Source organism: Nycticebus coucang, chromosome 18 (assembly GCF_027406575.1).
Source record: "Nycticebus coucang isolate mNycCou1 chromosome 18, mNycCou1.pri, whole genome shotgun sequence".
Taxonomy (NCBI): domain Eukaryota; kingdom Metazoa; phylum Chordata; class Mammalia; order Primates; family Lorisidae; genus Nycticebus; species Nycticebus coucang.
The window spans coordinates 54,826,389-54,846,898 of record NC_069797.1 but is presented as its reverse complement, the minus strand read 5'-3'; the positions used below and the strand labels follow the sequence as shown (position 1 = coordinate 54,846,898).

Sequence of the window (20,510 nt, the reverse complement as noted above, 5' to 3'; positions counted from 1 at the left end):
GAGACAACTAATAGTGCCATCAAAGCAAAGTGGTATTCAGAACTAATGCTTTATTTATTTATTTATTTATTTATTTTTTGCAGTTTTGGCCAGGGCTGGGTTTGAACCTGCTATCTCCCGCATATGGGGCCAGTGCCCTATTCTGTTGAGCCACAGGCACTGCCCAGAACTAATGCTTTATTTAACTTTGGATTTAAGTAGGAATTTTTGCAAGTTATTGCCTAAGTTTTACTTAGATTATTGTTAAAATTATCATGAATTTCTTCAGTTCACATTAACTTATTTCAGGAAGTAAGAAGCTTAAACTAATGCTGAGTAGAACCAGGAAGTAAGACTGGGATTAAATTTTTGTTTTCTGTAATCCACAAATATGACTGATCATAGGTAATCAAAAGTTAACTGAATTGGGCAGCGCCTGTGGCTCAGTGAGTAGGGCGCCAGCCCCATATACCGAGGGTGGCGGGTTCAAACCCAGCCCCGGCCAAACTGCAACAAAAAAATAGCCGGGCGTTGTGGCAGGCGCCTGTAGTCCCAGCTGCTCGGGAGGCTGAGGCAAGAGAATCACGTAAGCCCGAGAGCTGGAGGTTGCTGTGAGCCGTGTGACGCCACGGCACTCTACCGAGGGCAGTAAAGTGAAACTCTGTCTCTACAAAAACAAACAAACAAACAAACAAAAAAAGTTAACTGAATTACTCCATGTTCATATAAATGTTTATAAGATTCTCAAATATAGCATGCTTTCTTTCTAGAAGGTTATTCACAGGTTTTATATTACTTTAGTAAGATTACATGAATTGGTTATCCAATTTATGTTACGGGGTAGCATTATCTTTGAACTAGAAACACTATCTGCTTAGGGAAACTACCTTTTTTTACTTCATTTGGCTACTGTTGCTTTGCTTCATCCCATTAGTAAGGGATGAAGCAAATTTAAATTTATACTGTTGGCTTGGCACCTGTGGCTCAAGCGGCTAGGCACCAGCCACATATACCAGAGCTGGCGGGTTTGAATCCAGCCTGGGCCCGCCAAACAATAATGACGGCTGCAACCAAAAAATAGCCGGGCGTTGTGGCAGGTGCCTGTAGTCCTAGCTACTCAGAAGGCGGAGGCAGGAGAATCGCTTGAGCCCAGGAGTTGGAGGTTGCTATGAGCTGTGATACCACAGCACTCTACCCAGGGCGACAGCTTGAGGCTCTGCCTCAAAAAAAAAAAAAAAAAAAAATAGTACTGTTATCAGAATTGACCTTTCATTATGAACGTTAAAATGAAAGGGCTGGGTGCAGTGGCTCATGCCTGTAATCCTAGCACTATGGGAGACCGGGGCCGGTGGATTGCTTGAGCTCTCGAGTTTTGCTGAGCAAAAGTGAGACCCTGTCTCTACTAAAAATAGAAAACCTGAGGCAACAGGATTGCTTGAGCCCAAGTTGAAGGTTTCTGTGAGCTACGATGCCATGGCACTCTACCCAGGGTGACAGCTTGAGACTCTGTCTCAAAAAAAAAAAAGGGCAGCACCTGTGGCTCAGTGGGTAGGGCACTGGCCCCAAATACCGCGGGTGGTGGGTTCAAACCCAGCCCCGTCCAAACTGCAACAAAAAAATAGCCAGACGTTGTAGGGGGTGCCTGTAGTCCCAGATACTCAGGAGGCTTAGGCAAGAGAATCGCCTAACCCTGGGAGTTGGAGGTGCTATGAGCTGAGATGCCATGGCACTCTACCGAGGGCGATAAAGTGACTCTGTCTCTACAAAAAAAAAAAAAAAGAAAGTTAAAATGAAAGTAGCTTATATAAGTAATGGGATTTCATCATGCAATCCATTTTCCTTTTTAAACAATTCATGAAGTCTTTATCACAAAGCCAACTATTCTGTTATAGCCTAGTTTTTGTTTCAATTTAGGCCAGGTGGTTTGGCAAAAAATGATAGAAGGACCTACAGATGAATCCAGTTTGAAAGGTTTGGCTGATGCCATTAAATTACTATATGACACAGGCACTAAAGAGTGGACAGCAGATGATGTTATCAGTCTTGTAGATGAACTGTCAGGTAAAAATATATATATTTACTAACATGGAATAATATAAATTTATTAGTAGAATACAGTTTTAAAATTATAATGATAATTCTATTAGCAATGAAGTGCCTATTGAAAATCACTAAATGCTCTAAAATGTTTAAAGACTTTGCATTATGTTTGAAGAGAATGCATATAATTAACTTACTTTCCTTTGCTTGCCAATTTTATAAATATATGTTATTATTATTTGAAAGCTTTATAGTTTAATTAGTTTAATTACTCCCATTTTCCAAGTTCTCAGAATCACCCTCCTAGGTTATGTAAGAAGAAAGCCTTCTATCAATACAAGAGAGGTAAAACAGTTTTTCTCATTCCTGCGTAATCCTTTAGATTCCAAAGTTTACAAAATTGCTTTCCTTAAACAGGGTTAGATCACTTTGCCTAATGATCTATGTGCAGGAGGATTGTTTTAACTATATTACTAGTACGTTTGTAAGAGCCACCATGACATGGCTATAATATCTGTCTCTGGCTCAGTGCTGAAACTGAAAAACTAAAGCATTTTTTCCAAGCATTTCCTTAGCAGTAATTGTATTTCTAATAAAGTGATAAAATATTGCATGTATTTAATGGTGCTTACTATAGCTATTGTGTAATTTCTCACTAAATAACTATTCTTCCTCTAATAAAAGTGGTACCCCGTGAGTGGCTTCTAGAGAATAATGCACGTCTCCTAATCCTAAGTGGGAACAACATCTGTTTCACTTTCATGGCTAGTAAAGCTGTGAATGGACGGGCCATAGAACTGGCAAGGCTCATAGTCTTTTTGGCTTTGGTAAGTAAAAAATAAGTTTTTCTCTATCAAGTTGTTTAACATCACAATTCCTTTAGGAACTACCTTGAAAGAATTGAAGTGTGTAGAGACTGTTTTGAAAGAATAAGTATTTAAGTATATGTTTTAAAGTTTTTCTCAATATATTTAAATATATATAATTATAATATTTGGAGTCATTCTTTATATCAACTATCTACACTTCACATCTGAATTGTCAATATATAGCTCTGCTAAGTTACATTCATTTTTAAAAGTTTCATTTTTAAAAAGCATCCCATTTGATTTACTTCAAAATAATCGGTGTGGGGGTAGGATGGGAAGAGGATGTGAAAGTAAATGGGGGTAGAATTGAAACAAGGTTGGTAATTGTTGAAGCTGGAAAATGGGGACTGGAGATACTTTCTTATCATATTTTTGTATAATTACAGCGTTTCAAAATAAAAAGTCTTTAAAAACATGTTTAATATTCATTCAATATAAATTTATTGAGAATTTACTATTTACCCCTATAAACCATGTGATATTCTAGGACTATGGAAATTAAAAGAACAAATCTCTGACCACAAGCTGCTATAGTCTTTTAAGAAATATCAAGATACTGGGCAGCGCCTGTGGCTCAAGGAGTAGGGCGCCGGTCCCATATGCCGGAGGTGGTGGGTTCAAACCCAGCCCCAGCCAAGAAAAAAAAAAAAAAGAAATATCAAGATACATTGTACCTCATGATTGCATTAATGTACAGAGCTATGATCTAATAAAAAAATTTTTTTAAAAGAAATATCAAGGGGGCGGTGCCTGTGGCTCAGCGGGTAGGGCGCCGGTCCCATATGCCGGAGGTGGCGGGTTCAAACCCAGCCCCAGCCAAATTAAAAAAAAAAAAAAAAAAAGCAACTGAAAAAAAAAAAAAGAAATATCAAGATATAGCTGGGCGTTGTGGCTGGCGCCTGTAGTCCCAGCTATTCGGGAAGCTGAGGCAAGAGAATTGCTTAAGCCCAGGAGTTGGAGGTTGCTGTGAGCTGTGTGAGGCCACAGCACTCTACCGAGGGCCATAAAGTGAGACTATGTCTCTACAAAAGAAAAAAAAAAAAGAAATATCAAGATATACATAAATAAATATAGTGAGATAGGTGGCACCCATAGCTCAGTCGGCAGGGCACTGGCCACATACACCAAGGGTGGTGGGTTCAAACCCGGCCCCTGCCAGCCAAAAACAACAGTGCAACTGCAACAACAACAACAACAACAAAAAATAGCCGGGCGTTGTGGCGGGCACCTATACTCCCAGATACTTGGGAGGCTGAGACAAGAGAATCGCTCAAGCCCAAGAATTTGAGGTTGCTGTGAGCTGTGACACCATAGCACTTTACCAAGGGCGACAGCTTGAGACTCTGTCTCAAAAAAAAAAAAAAAGAGAATACAGTGAGACAATTGCAAATATATATACAAAAAAAGGTAGCCAAGAGAGCCAGTTTCAGGTGAGAATAGAAGACAGAGCTTCCCCAATCCCTGTAGATAAAGCTTTTAGAAAATAAATAGGATAGCCGGGCGTTGTGGCGGGCGCCTGTAGTCCCAGCTACTCAGGAGGCTGAGGCAAGAGAATTGCGTAAGCCCAAGAGTTACAGGTTGCTGTGAGCCGTGTGACGCCACGGCACTCTACCCGAGGGCGGTACAGTGAGACTCTGTCTCTACAAAAAAAAAAAAAGAAAGAAAATAAATAGGTTGGGCAGTGCCTGTGGCTCAGTGGGTACAGCATCGGCCCCATATACCGAGGGTGGCGGGTTCGAACCCAATCCCAGCCAAACTGCAACAAAAAATAGCCAGGCGTTGTGGCAGGCGCCTGTAGTCCTAGCTACTTGGGAGGTTGAGGCAAGAGGATCACCTAAGCCCAAGAGCTGGAGGTTGCTGTGAGCTATAATGCCACAGCACTCTACCAAGGGCAACAAAGTGAGACTCTGTCTCAAAAAATAAATAAAATAAAATATAGAAAATAAATAGGTCACCAGGAAGGTGTTGGATGGCTGCACATTATTTGACACAGCAGAGAAGTGGAATCACATGACTATATTCAGGGCCCTGTAAGCAGTTCAGTATGATTTCTGAAGGGTAACATGTATAGTAGAGGAGTAACAGGAGGTGAGGCTGCACAGAAAGAAAGATGCTAGATAAGGAAGGACTTTTCAGGCCATTCTGCAGAGCTTGAACCCATCTTTTTTTTTGCAGTTTTTGGCTAGAGCTGGGTTTGAACCCACCACCTCCAGCATATGGGGCTGGCGCCCTACCCCTTTGAGCCACAGGTGCCACATTGAACCCATCTTCTAATGGGAACTGCTGAGTTTTAAGGGGAAAGACATGATCTCTTATAGGTTAGGGGTCACTTAGGCAGAACTATACCAAATGGAATGGAGAGAAAGACACTAGGAGTAAAGAAACCTTTTCTAGAAAGCTTTCTCTGATTAACATCTCATCTTTGATCATTAATGTTCTCTAAATTTGATCATTAATGTTCTCTAAATTGCCTCCAATTTGTCTTCTTTTATATTCATTTACTGTTAGTATTTGTAAGCCATTATATGTGTTAGGTAGGTCATCTCCCCAAATTGATTGAAAGCTCTTTGAAATCCAGGGCTGTGTTGCTTATTTCTTTCATAGTGACTGGTACAATGCTTTACACATAATAAAGTTAATAAATCTTTCCTATCACATTAACATTATTTACTTACGGGCGGCGCCTGTGGCTCAGTGAGCAGGGCGCCAGCCCCGTATGCCGAGGGTGGCGGGTTCAAACCCAGCCCCGGCTGAACTGCAACCAAAAAAAAAAAAAAAATGGTGGGATTGCAAACTAGTACAACCTTTTTGGAAGGAAGTCTGGAGAAACCTCAAAGCACTCAACCTAGACCTCCCATTTGATCCTGCAATCCCATTACTGGGCATCTACCCAGAAGGAAAAAAAATCCTTTTATCATAAGGACACTTGTACTAGACTGTTTATTGCAGCTCAATTTACAGTCACCAAAATGTGGAAACAGCCTAAATGCCCACCAACCCAGGAATGGATTAACAAGCTGTGGTATATGTATACCATGGAATACTATTTAGCCATTAAAAAAAAAATGGAGACTTTACATTCTTCGTATTAACCTGGATGGAAGTGGACGACATTATTCTTAGTAAAGCATCACAAGAATGGAGAAGCATGAATCCTATGTACTCAATTTTGATATGAGGACAATTAATGACAATTAAGGTTATGGGGGGGGAAAGCAGAAAGAGGGACGGAGGGAGGGGGGTGGGGCCTTGGTGTGTGTCACACTTTATGGGGGCAAGACATGATTGCAAGAGGGACTTTACCTAACAATTGCAATCAGTGTAACCTGGCTTATTGTACCCTCAATGAATCCTTAACAATAAATAAAAAAAAAAGAAGTTCTAGTGTTGCATACATATTAATCATATATCCTCTTGACAATTTAGCCTTTTTGTTAATAAATAGTAAATGATTTAAAAAAAAAAATAGCCGGGCGTTGTGGCGGGCGCCTGTAGTCCTAGCTACTCGGGAGGCTGAGGCAGGAGAATCACCTAAGCCCAGGAGTTGGAGGTTGCTGTGAGCTGTGTGATGCCACGGCACTCTACCGAGGGCAATAAAGTGAAACTCTGTCTCTACAAAAAAAAAAAAACATTATTTACTTACACTACTACTATATATAGTTTTTCTTCTTGCATGTTATCTGTTAGGCTATGAGAGTTCAACTGGCTGTTTAGAATGTTAATATATAAACTTTTTACTATTCAGTCAGTTTTAGCTAGGCATATGTAATCTTTACATTAAATGTTTATCTCTTAAATAGTAGAGAAACAAATATTCCCTAAAACTCTCAAGATCTGAAGTTGATAATACCGTAGAGTTCTCTTGCCTATTGAAATTGCCTGATTGCCTGTTTGTCTATCATCCTCATTAGCCTCCTGGAAAATAGAACTGTGTCTTTATAACCTATAATTGTAACTCCAGCTCTTAGCAAGTGCTCAATAAATGTTTACTGAGTAAATGAGCAGAAGTCTTATTTTTCATATATCTAATAACTTTTTGATATTAGATCTTATACTGATAAATAATATTCTATGATAATCTTAAACCAGACTTTTATATACTTCACACTTTTGTGTGTGTGTGTGTGAGACAGAGTCTCCCTTTGTTGCCCTACATAGAGTGCCATAGCATCACAGCTCACAGCAACCTCAAACTCTTGAGCTCAAGCAATTCTCTTGCCTCAGCCTCCCAAGTAGCTGGGATTGAAGGCAACCACCACAACACTCAGATATTTTTAGAAATGAGGTCTGTCTCTTGCTCAAGCTGGTCTTGAACTCTTGAGCTCAGGCAATCCATCTGCCTCAGCCTCCCAGAGTATTAGGATTACAAGTGTGAGCAACCACACCCGGCCACTTCACATCTTTTTCTACTAAAATTGTACCTTTTGAAAGCAAAGGTGTATACATGTAAGAGCATTTGCCATTTTATAGAATTAATATTGTGTCAATATAACAAATTATGTAGAATCATAAACCATCATTGTCAATGCCATTTTGTAAGTCTATAGCTTTCTTCACATGAGGGTTTACAATAATGCTTTGTATGTCTCAATCAGGTATGTGAAAAAGAACTGTACTGCATGAATTGGGCAGTTAAAATGATGCAAAAAGTCTGTAATGTCTTTAGCACACCATTGGAAAGAATTAACTTCCTTCAAAATGTGGCAAATGCATTTGCATGTGTTACAATGGAAATGCTGCAATCAATTACATCTGGTAAGTAGGAATATAGATGTGTGTGAGTAAAAATGCATTCTAGTCTCCACTTAAGACAAAGCTAGTTCTGTGTAGACTTGTTTCTTTCTTTTTTCTTTTCTTTTTTTTTTTTTTTTTGAGACAGAGCCTCAAGCTATCACCCTGCGTAGAGTGCGTAGCATCACAGCTCACAGCAACCTCCAACTCCTGGGCTCAAGCGATTCTCGTGCCTCCGCCTCCCAAGTAGCTGGGACTACAGGCGCCTGCCACAACGCCTGGCTATATTTTGGTTGCACCCATCATTGTTGTTTGGCGGGCCCCAGGCTGGATTCAAACCCGCCAGCTCAAGTGTATGTGGCTGGCGCCCTAGCTTCTTGAGCCACAGGCGCGGAGCCTTGTAGACTTGTTTCTAAACTAACAATAGAAGGAACAGACATTTTTTGTTTGTTTTTCCTAGAGATATATGTTCCTGGCTTTTGTCACTTTTTTTTTTTTTTTTAGGATCAGAATAATAAGATATCAGTGTCAAAACACATTTCCTTATAAAGTTAAGCTCCCATATAGTTATAATGTTGTCAGTAGGAATTCAACAATATAATAATGTTCATGAAATCATTACATTGACAGGTAAGGTTAATATGAAGCCTGGAATATTTTTCAGAGTATTTTAGTAAAACTGCAAGGGTAAAATGCCCTTCATGCCTGGGCAACACACACAGGGAATCAAATACTAGCGTTTACATGTCAGTAACCCTGCAAGTCCTGGCTTTTGTCACTTTTAAAATCTGATATTGGTTTTACTGGAGAAAGTAAAGTTGAAGAGTCTGCTCTGAAAGGACCAGTTTCAACTTTACACAGCACAAATCTTAACTTGCTCACTTGCCAGCTATCATAATCATTATACTTTTATAAAAAAGATATATATTGTCTCAATACAGTTAAATCATCTTTTGAGGATTACTCTTTCCTGGGGATTAGAGTAAAATATAGCAAATCAATATTTTATTTGTATAGTTTCAACTAATATCATTTTACAGTCTTAATAGGCAACATGATAATTAACTCTATTTTACAGATGAGAAAACTAAGGCTTTAAGAAATCACCAGGGCTTAATGCTTGAAACTCAGTGGTTAGGGCACTGGCCATATACACTGGGGCTGGCAGTTCGAACCTGGCCTGGGCTAGTTAAACAACAGTGACAACTACAACAACAACAAAAATAACCAGGCATTATTGCAGGTGCCTGTAGTCCCAGCTACTTGGGAGGCTGAGGCAAGAGAATCGCTTAAGCCCAACAGTTGGAGGTTGCTGTGAGCTGTGATGCCACAGCACTCTACCAAAGACAGTGAGACTCTGTCACCAAAAAAAAAAAAAAAAAAAGAAAAGAAATCAAATGACTTACCCAAGGTCATAAAGTTAGAAGCAATTAAACGTGGCCCAGAATCCTTTTCTTCTGACTTTTATTCTGGTGTTCCATGATTTCAGTGGTTAACATCTGACTTAATGTCATTAACAGAAAGTCTTCTGTTTAAATATTTTTGGGAATAATTAGAACATATTGTGTTTCAAATATACTTAAAGTTTTAACTATCATTTTCTTTTCCCTACTGTCTATTCCTGTGTTTGGTATATAGGAGACCATGATGAAGATGACAGAAGCTTTTTGAATTTGTTCCATCTTGTACATGCTCAGGCTAATTTCCATAAAGAGGTCCTGTATTTGACCATGAATGCTCTCTCTACCTAAGTACTCAGGAAGCCTTGCCTTTAGAAAACCTCACTGAACTAACAATGAGAAGAGTGCTACTTTTTCTTTTTTACACCCCAAAAAATAGCATCCATGAGACTTTTTGTCATCTAAGTGACCTAAGAATTCAAAAACTGCATATAATTTTAGAAGCAACTGCTTATATCATTAATATTAATATAAAAATAATAGGCAAACCCAAGAATGTATTGAGATTTCTCTGAAAAACAAGGCCTGCCTCTCCTCCTCTCCTTTGGTCATTCTCACATCAAACTGAAGTAGAATGTTAGCTGTCCAAGAATCTTGGGCCCTGTATCTAGGATCTTTGAAGCAAGAGAAAATTCTATTTTATAGTTAGAGCAGACCCAAATACACTAAATAGTTAATATCTGTTACTTTGCTTAAGTTGTATAGACATAGCCCAGAATGTTTTGTAAAGATTTGCAATATGGTGTTTTGGAATGTGCTGAATATAAATCACATTTTTTGCCACCTTCTTGCAATATGCTTACAAAGAACATTATAGTTTGTTCATGTTTTGCATAAACTAACAGATAAAGAACCAAAGGAAGTTGTATATGTGTGTCCCAGCTACTTGGGAGACTGAGGCAAGAGAATTGCTTAAGCCCAACCCCCATCTCTCATATGTATATGTAAATATACATATAGACACATGCAACAGACATATATTTCCTTCTTTAAGATGAATCATATAAAAGATCTATAAATAGAAAAAGATATATATTGTCTCAATACAATCAAATCATCTTTTATACTTTCTTGGGGATTAGAGTAAAACGTAACAAATGAGGGAGAAGATAAAATGAAAGCTACTCAGCTGCCAGAACAATTTTCACAAATAATTTGCACTTATTTCTAAAGCTTTTCTCCTTATCTCAGAAAGTGGAATTTGATGAAGGAAGCTAGAGGCATAGATGGTTAGAGCAGGCTATGAGAGATAAGGGTTCTTTTCATTCTATTAAATGGATTACAAGAATCTCTAGGACTGTGTTTCAGTCTGACTAGCTTCTGCCACCACCACTACTCAGGGAGATAATTGCAGTGCTAAACGGGGCTGACATGGTACTGGAGTCTTCCTGGGATCTCTGATTTTCTTCTCCTTTGGCTTGATCACTTTACTTCTGAAGACCCCACTCCTTCCCCGGCTTTCTTTTCCCAAGTTCTAGATTTGACTTACCTCTGGAACTGATGGAAGGAAAAAACACTAGAAAATACAGAAATTACCTGCAAAAATAGGATGTAAATTGTGGGAAATTCTCAAATATTTAGCAAAAAGGACTCAGTGAGGGAATAATAGCGCAGAAGAAGAGTGAAAATTGTGGAGAAAATATAAATTGTGCTAATAAATATTTTACTCTATTTCAGTAGCAAAAGTATTTGCTTTCATTTTTGAAGGGACAGAAATTAACTACCTTTCTTACATGGATTTTCCAACTATAATTTCATTGATGGCAGGATTTTTTTTCTCCAGAGTTTGTCATTTTCATATTAATATAAAAACAAAATTCTTATTTCTATCTTAGTTTTATTTTCTTATTCTCAATTTCAGAACTCACTCACAATCGGATTATAAAGGTTAAAAATTGGCAGATGGTAGAATGTAAAAATCATACCTTAATTTGCTTTTTCTGTTTCTCACATATGCTTACAAAGCATAAATTTATTAAAACTCTGGTGATTCCAAGTGAAGAATATATCTCAGTTATTTGGTGGGGAGTAAGAGAAAAATCAAGAAAAAAGTAAAGATTTTAATATAAATAGTGTATATTTTCAATATTTTACAAAATGGATGCTAGATTTCATTCTCTTGAAGAAAGAAATTTGGCGCTATAAAGTTTCCTTGAAGTTCTTGAATTAACCAAGTCTCCACAGCAATTATTTTCAGAAACTTACAAAAGAAGCCTAGTTTAAACCGTCTTTGATTTAGATTTTGAGTCTCTTTACATACTTGAACTTATATGACTGCTGCTGTAAGTTTTTTTTAAACTCATAATTATTTCATTATTTTCAATAATTGTGAGATTATTATCTCACCCTCCCGAGAAATTTGGAACATTAAAAAAAAGAATTGGCCAGGTGCAGTGGCTCACACCTGTAATCCTACTCTGGAAGGCCAAGGCAGGAGGATCATTTGAGCTCTAGAGTTTGAGACCAGACTGAGCAAGAGTGAGACCCCCATCTCTACTAAAAATAGAAAAAATTAGCTGGGCATTGTGGTGGGCACCTTCTAGCTACTTGGGAGACTGAGGCAGGAGGATCGTTTAAGCCTAGGAGTTGGAGGCTGCTATGAGTTATGATTCACTCACAGCAGCCACTTCACTCTACCTGGAGCAACAGAGCTCTGTCTCAAAAAAGATTTTGTGATTTAATTTTTGGAGGCAGTAGATAAATGGTATCGTTTTGCCACAATAAAATGTAAATGGACAAATTATTCATTCAATTATTAATAGATATAATTAACATTTATGACCAAATTTGCCATTTCTTCAATTCAGTGGTCCATTTTTTATCTGAATACATTTGTCATCAGGAATAAAGTAAAATATCAAATTTTAAAAGTGGGAGTTTAATTTGCAAAAAACACTTATTATTATTACTATTGATGTTTAAGTGAATTGTCACAAAAAAGGAGCATTTGCCAAATGAATATCCTAAAAACACTAGGAGACTGTCAATTCCTAAGTAACTCTAGAACAGTTATAATAACTATGTAGGGTGGTGCCTGTGGCTCAAAGGAGTAGGGCGCCGGCCCCAAATGCCGGAGGTGGGGGTTCAAACCCAGCCCTGGCCAAAAACTGCAAAAAATAAATAAATAACATAACTATGTAAACTAGTAACAAGTCAAATAATTTAGCCTATACCTTTTCTTTTTTTTTGTGGTTTTTGGCCGGGGCTGGGTTTGAACCCGCCACCTCCGGCATATGGGACCAGCGCCCTACTCCTTGAGCCACAGGCACCACCCAGCCTATACCTTTTTTTAAATTAGAATATTGGCATAAATGAAAAGACCTAGGTTCCCAGCCCTTTTCTTTGCTTTTCATAGTGATATCCTCACCCTCATCTGACTTTGATATGTAGGATGATTTTTACTTCTACTACAAAGCAAACTTAACAACACATTGTTATATTTATCTTTATTATTGTTTCTGTGTGCATACCACACACCATAATAGTACTACCAATAAACTTACGATGCTACTTTTCTTACAAACCAAAGTTTGTATATTGTGATAATTACTCTGTACCTTATGCTGTTGATCTTAGCCAAAAAGCTAAGATGCGATTACTCTGTACCTTATGAAACTATAGAACCTTAACATTTTTTTTGGATGATTCCTTCTCATGCCCTTCGATCCTCTCACCTCTATCATACTCACAGGTGATAAATGACAGTTGGGAAGCAGTTCAAGTGTTCAAGAAGTTCAAGCATTGTTTATTAGGCAATTCTCCATAGCATGAACAATAGGCACCTTGTTTCATACTTTTCTCATCATATGATGCGTTAGTTCTTGCTTTTAGATCTTCAATTAATGACAAAGATTTTATTACTAGGGTAATTATTCCCCTTTGGAGATTAGGGCTGTTATGAGGTACCCAGCAGAAGGTGCAACTGGGAGAACCATCTTATGTCACTAACAAGCACTAACCTCTTTTTGTGTGATTATTACTCAAGAGTTAACCTCTTGTGACTATTACTCAATTATACGATTATAGATTTTTCTATCAACAAATACTGTGAAGGGTAAAACAAAGCTGCTACAAAAAGTCGTTTTGGTTATTAGATACTTTACTAGCAATGTGGTTTCTGTAGCAATTCTAATAGCAGATAGCGTGAAACCCTCAAGAAATCAGGATATGGACATATGCTTCTTCGTTTATTGAAAGATTACTAAGATAGGAAAGATGACCCGTAGGACAGCTGTATTGGACAGTCTACTCCAGGTTAAAAGAAAAAAGTTCCAAAGGACTACGGATACATTTTTTCCATCAACAAAACAAATATAAGTCCCGAAAATTTCTCAAGTAACTAGAGACTTAAAAAAACAAAAACAAAAACTTAAGACCCTATTGTTTAGCCTTAAAAAAACAAACCTTAAAACCCAACTGTTTAGCCTTTGAAAGACTCCTATTTTTTTTTTTAATTAATACTTGCAGACATTATTATTTTTTTTTTTTGCAGAGACATTGTCTCTCTTTATCACCCTCAATAGAGTGCCATAGCGTCACACAGCTCACAGCAACCTCCAACTCCTGGGCTTAGGGGATTCTCTTGCCTCAGCCTCCCAAGTAGCTGCCACAACACCTGGCTATTTTTTGTTCTTGCAGTTTGGCTGGGGCCAGTATATGGCCCTCAGTATATGGGGCCGGCGCCCTACCCACTGAACCACAGGCACCACCCAATGCTTGTAGACATTCTAAGATCATTGCTTTCTTTTCTTTCTTTTTTTTTTTTTTTTGAGACAGAGCTTCAAGCTGTCACCCTGGGTAGAGTGCTGTGGCATCGCAGCTCACAGCAACCTCCAACTCATAGGCTTAAGCGATTCTCCTGCCTCCACCTCCCAAGTAGCTGGGACTACAGGCGCCCGCCACAACGCCCGGCTATTTCTTTTTTTTTGGTTGCAGTCATTGTTGTTTGGCGGGCCCAGGCTGGATTCGAACCCGCCAACTCAGGTGTATGTGGCTGGCGCCTTAGCTGCTTGAGCCACAGGCGCCGAGCCAGATCATTGCTTTCTTAAAGGTGCACAAAACTAAAAAATATGCACTGTTATTTCAAAAGTATTGTATTTATTGTAAAATGTCTTTGACACTTAAATATTTGATGTTTGCTAAATTTTGTTACTTATTTATATTAATAAGATCACATTAAAATGAAACATTTCCAACTTGTTCAGAGTTTGTCATTGTGCAAGTCATTGAGTTTCTTGTGGGGAAATTTATCTGCATTTATGCTGTTAATTAAAGCTCAACCATGATCAAAAATGAAACGTCTTAATATAAAGTTGTAATTAGCTATATATGTATGTATAAGTGATACTTATGTTTAATATTATAGCATATATATAAAAAATTAAATAATTTCATTTACTAGCAACAACTCATAAATTGAACCATATTCTCTACATAGAACAGTACTGTAGACTATTCTGCTGTGTAACTCAGACCAAATCCCCAAGTAATTGGTATTTCTTTTCTTTTCTTTTTTTTTTTTTGAGACAGAGTCTCACTTTGTTGCCCCCAGTAGTGTGCTATGACATCACAGCTCACAGCAACCTCAAACTTTTTTTTTTTTAGAGACCAAGTCTCACTTTACTGCCCTCAGTAGAGTGCCGTGGCGTCACATGGCTCACAGCAACCTCCAACTCTTGGGCTTACGTGATTCTCTTGCCTCAGCCTCCCCAGCAGCTGGGACAACCTCAAACTCTTGGGCCCAAGCGATTCTCTTGCCTCAGCCTTCCAAGTAGCTGGGACTACAGGCACCCGCCACAGTGCCCGGTTATTTTTAGAGACAAGGTCTTGCTCTGATTCAGGCTGGTCTCGAACCTGTGAGCTCAGGCAATCCACCTGCCTCAACCTCCCAGAGTGGCAATTGATATTATTAGATGCAATAATTATAGTTTAACTTTGGTTACAAAAGACAAAAAGTATAATTAGTATTGTGATTACCTGCAATTTCCCATGACTTCCTATGACTATGTAAGATCTTACACAGTTTTTAAGAACAAAGAAGTTCTTGGGCGGCGCCTGTTGCTCAGTCGGTAAGGCGCCGGCCCCATATACGAGGGTGACGGGTTCAAACCTGGCCCCGGCCAAACTGCAACCAAAAAATAGCCGGGCGTTGTGGCGGGCGCCTGTGGTCCCAGCTACTCGGGAGGCTGAGGCGGGAGAATCGCTTAAGCCCAGGAGTTGGAGGTTGCTGTGAGCTGTGTGAGGCCACAGCACTCTACCGAGAGCCATAAAGTGAGACTCTGTCTCTACAAAAAAAAAAAAAAAAAAAAGAACAAAGAAGTTCTTATGTATTTTTAAATATATCTGCCTTAGTGTCTTTGATTTTGTACTGGAAGTTGTGTCAGTGGCTTTTTCTGTTCCCTCTTTATATATGACTTTGGTTTTATTTTTGTTTTAGACAGTAGCAAAACTAACTTAGACGAAGCCATTCTAGGCCTAGTAAATATTTAGAGTTTTAAAAAAACAAAGAATATAATTTACATGAGACAATTTTCGACTTCAGCTATGCTTAAGTACCTCGTTAAGAAAAAAAAAATCCCATTACTTTTGAGTAATTTAAAATTAAAATGAGCCAGGAGCGGTGATTTGCGCAATCCTAGCATTCTGGGAGGCTGAGGTGGGAGGATCATTTGTGCTTAGGAGTTTGAGATCAGGGGCGGTGCCTGTGGCTCAGTGAGTAGGGCGCCAGCCCCATATTCCAAGAGTGGAGGGTTCAAACCCAGCCCCAGCCAAACCGCAACAAAAATAGCCGGGCGTTGTGGCTGGCGCCTGTAGTCCCAGCTGCTCAGGAGGCTGAGGCAAGAGAATCGCGTAAGTCCCAAGAGTTAGAGGTTGCTGTGAGTCCTGTGACGTCATGGCACTCTACCAAGGGTGGTAAAGTGAGACTCTGTCTCTACAAAAAAAAAAGGAGTTTGAGATCAGCCTGAGCAAGAGTAAGACCCATCTCTACTAAAAATAGAAAGAAAAATAAATAGCCAAGTATCATGCCTGGCTCCTGTAGTTCCTGCTACTCAGGAGGAGAACCCTAGGGTTTGAGGTTGCTTTGAGTTAGGTGGACTCCATAGCACTCTAGCTTAGTGCAACAGAGTGAGACACTGTCTCAAAATTAATTAATTAAAGTATTTTAAGGGCTTTTAAAGTCTGAATAATGCTATATTGAAGCCTTTTAAAAGCAAGCAAAGGCCAGGTGCAGTGGCTCACGCCTGTAATCCTAGCACTCTGGGAGGCCGAGGCGGGTGGATTGCTTAAGTTTGAGATCAGCCTGAGCAAAAGTGAGACCCTGTCTCTACTGAGAATAGAAAAACTGAGGCAAGAGGATTGCTTGAGCCTGAGTTTGAGGTTGCTGTGAGCTACGACCGCCATATCACTCTACCCAGGGCAATAGCTTGAGACTCTGTCTCAAAAACTAAAAATTAAAAATTAAAAAATAAAAGCAAGCAAAGTTTTTAAAATGTAATAAGTCATGTCAAGACAAATTTGAGATTCAGGTAGTTTGAGTTTGATTCCATACACCCAGAACAATGAGTCATAGGTGGTTTTAATCCTATATTTATCTTTCCTTTTTTTTTTTTTTTCTTTGAGACAGAGCCTCAAGCTGTCACCCTGGGTAGAGTGCTATGGCATCACAGCTCACAGCAACCTACAACTCCTGGGCTCAAGTGATTCTCCTGCCTCCGTCTCCCAAGTAGCTGGGACTATAGGCGCCCGCCACAATGCCTGGCTATTTTTTGGTCGCAGCCATCATTGTTGTCTGGCAGGCTTGAGCTGGATTCAAACCTGCCAGCTCAGGTGTATGTGGCTGGCGCCTTAGTCACTTGAGCCACAGGCATGGAGCCTTTCTATTATTTAACTTTTTCAAAATCTGTCCTCTTAGTAATCCTTTCTCCTTAAATATATCACTATTCTACACAAACCCCCTACTTTCACCAAGAAATCAGGTATTAATGTAATAATGATTCTTGGCATCATGTCACACTAATTTTTTCTAAGTAATTTACAATTATTCAGAATTGTTTTTTGCTACTGAAAGACTTGGGGCAGGACCCTCCACTCTGCCCTGAGCTCTGACGACCCCAATCAACCGCAAGAGATGGCGCTTGATGCAAATAGCAAGAGGATTTTATTCCAGCATGCTGGGGCTTGACTCACAACTCTTTTAGGAGCCGAGGAGTCAAGCCCTGAACAGCAGGTTTTACAAGTTTATAAAGGCAAAAACCATAAAGTAGGGAGGGGCAGCAGACATAGCAGGGGCTTTAGGGAGGGGTAGCAGACATAGGGGCTTTTCCAGATAAGAAGAACTCTGGTTCATTACTCATCTGTCTTAAGACAAGATCAGCAGTTAAACATTTGCTTAGCTTTTTTCTTTCAGAACCAGTTACCCGTTATCTGCTTCAGCTCGGGGCTATTTCCTAGGACAGTTACAAAAGGTCACATTCTTATGGTAGGGGGCAAGGGGTGCTGCTACATATCTGGTCCCCCCCCCTTTTGGATTTGGTAGTACTTTCCTTCACTACATTGACCTGAACCAAGTACACTCCTCTTTTATTGGACATGATTACCCTATGACAGAGATTTATAAAATTTATACAAAACTTTATATTATAGAAGTAACTTTTAAAAATGTTTTACTAAATTTTAGGATGCCAATGTACAAATAGTCTAAATATGGGATTTTAAAATTTATCAAAATAGGGCGGTGCCTGTGGCTCAGTCGGTAAGGCGCCGGCCCCATATACCGAGGGTGGCGGGTTCAAACCCGGCCCCGGCCAAACTGCAACCAAAAAATAGCTGAGCGTTGTGGCGGACGCCTGTAGTCCCAGCTACTCGGGAGGCTGAGACAAGAGAATCGCTTAAGCCCAGGAGTTGGAGGTTGCTGTGAGCTGTGTGACGCCACATAACTCTACCGAGGGCTATAAAGTGAGACTCTGTCTCTACAAAAAAATTAAGTAAAATAAAATTTATCAAAATAACATAGTAAAAACCTGTTATAAACTAGCAAGTTATAGCATGGATATAAGCACAAAGTCATAAGATTTCTTTTGAAATGTATGTTTTTTTTTTAAACTATATTTCTCAAATAATTGAAAAGATCCGTAATCTTCTCTCCCTACATTTTGCCCAGTACCAGTAGTATTTATCACTGAGAGAAATATGTTGAAAGGTTTCTTTTTCCAGAAAAGGAACATTTGACAATTGAATAAAAAGCCTTCATTTGGAGGTAAGACTTTTTCCTGAGTGAGTATAACCATCTTATTTCAATAATTTGTAATTCAGGCAGGTGCAAAGAAGGAAGACTGTACACATTTTTCCCTTAAGTGAGAAGTTGGGGCACAAATGGTTTAAGGTGGAGAAGAAATGATAAATGTTTAAAGAAAAGACAGGCTCGGCGCCCATAGCACAGTGGTTACAGGAGCTGATGTAGAGGATAGCTTGAGCTCAGGCATTTGAGACCAGCCTCAGCAAGAGTAAGACCTTGTCTCTACCAAAAGCAGAAAGGAAAAAAAAAAAAAAAAAAACCCTAGCCAGACATAGTGCTGGACACTTATAGTCCCAACTACTTGGGAGGTTGAGGCAAGAGGATCCCTTGAGCCCAAGAGTTGAGGTTATGACCTCTGATGACACCACAGCACTCTCTAACCAGGGAAAAAAAGTGAGACACTATCTTTACAAAAAAAGAATTTGTTTCAAGCTGGGTACAGTAGCTCATAGCTATAGTCTCAGGTATGAAGGAGGCTGAGGTGGGAGGATGGCTTGAGGCCAGGACTTCAAGGCCAGCCTGGGCAACATAGTGAGAGCTGTGGTAATTCTGCTCTCAATGATGTAGTTTCCAAAGATAATACATTCTAGAATTATAGAATTTTTTTTTTTGAGACAGAGTCTCATTCTTCCGACCTGAGTGCCATGGCCTCATCATAGCTTACAACAACCTCAATCTCTTGAATCCAAGAGCTCCTCATTCCTCAGCCTCCCAAGTAGCTAGGACTACAAGTGCCCGCCCCAGTGCCCAGCTACTTTTTCTAATTTTAGTAGTGATGAAATCTCACTGTTGCTGAGGGTAGTCTTGAACTCCTGAGCTCAAGCCATCCACCCACTCCAGCCTCCCAGAGTGCTAGGATTACAAGTGTGAACCAGAGTGCCCTGTCTAGAATTCAAGAATTTTTAAAGGTTAGGGATATTAGTCTAGTTAGGAATTTTCTAGTCTAATATTTTCTTTTCCTTTTTTTTTTTTTTTTTTTTTTGTAGAGACAGAGTCACACTTTATAGCCCTCGGTAGAGTGCCATGGCATCACACAGCTCACAGCAACCTCCAACTCCTGGGCTTAAGTGATTCTTTTGCCTCAGCCTCCCGAGTAGCTGGGACTACAGGCGCCCGCCACAACGCCCGGCTATTTTTTGGTTGCAGTTCGGCCAGGGCCGGGTTTGAACCCACCACCCTCCGTATATGGGGCTGGCGCCTTACCGACTGAGCCACAAGCACCACCCTCCTTTTTTTTTTTGAAACAGAGTCTCAAGCTGTCACCCTGGATAGAGTGCTGTGACGTCACAGCTCACAGCACCCTCAAACTCTTAGGCTTAAGCAATTCTCTCGCTTCAGCCTCTCAAGTAGCTGGGACTATAGGCACCCACCACAACACCTGGCTATTTTTGGTTGCAGTTGTCGTTATTGTTTAGCAGGCCCTAACAGGGCTCAAATCTGCCAACCTCAGTGTATGTGGCTGGAGCCCTACTCAATGAGCTACAGGCGAGCCTAGTCTAACACTTTCATTTGACAGAATAAACTGAAGCCCTTAAGTTTAAATGACTTATTGAAGATCACATAATTTGCTGCCAAGACAAAGCATCCAGAATAGTGTTTTTTCTTGTCCAAAATTTAAAATGCAAGTGTGCCACTTTAATTATCAAATATATCGGCCAGGCACAGTGCACAGTGCACAGTCCTGTAATCCTAGCACTCTGGGAGGCTTAGGTGGGGGTGGATTGGGAGGGGGATTGCTTGAGCTCAAGACCAGCCTGAGCAAAAGCAAGACCCCATCTCTACTAAAAATAGAAAAACTGAGGCAAGAGGATCACTTGAGCCCGAGTTGAAAGTTGCTGTGAGCTATGATACGACAGCACTCTACCTAGTGTGACAGCTTGAAACTCTGTTCAAAAAAAAAAAAAAAAAAAATATATATATATATATATATATTTTTTTTTTTTTTGGTTTTTGGCTGGGGCTGAGTTTGAACCTGCCACCTCCAGCATATGGGACTGGCACCCTACTCCTTGAGCCACAGGTGCAGCCCTATATATATATTTTTTAATGCCTTGATTTTATTTCTTTTTTTTGTAGAGACAGAGTTTCACTTTATGGCCCTCGGTAGAATACCATGGCATCACACAGCTCACAGCA

The 20,510-nt window shown here is 39.6% G+C and overlaps 1 protein-coding gene across 1 annotated transcript in view; it reads left to right on the top strand.

The window, feature by feature from the left end:
• Window positions 1–9,677, top strand: part of FBXO47 (F-box protein 47) — a 35,411-nt gene extending 25,734 nt beyond the window's left edge. Inside the window, exons 8-11 of the mRNA XM_053569438.1 lie at window positions 1,894–2,040; window positions 2,704–2,846; window positions 7,484–7,643; window positions 9,258–9,677. Coding sequence (XP_053425413.1) covers window positions 1,894–2,040; window positions 2,704–2,846; window positions 7,484–7,643; window positions 9,258–9,370 — 563 coding nt within the window. The 3' untranslated portion in view covers window positions 9,371–9,677. The remainder of the gene's footprint in view (window positions 1–1,893; window positions 2,041–2,703; window positions 2,847–7,483; window positions 7,644–9,257) is intronic.
• Window positions 9,678–20,510: the final 10,833 nt, after the last annotated feature.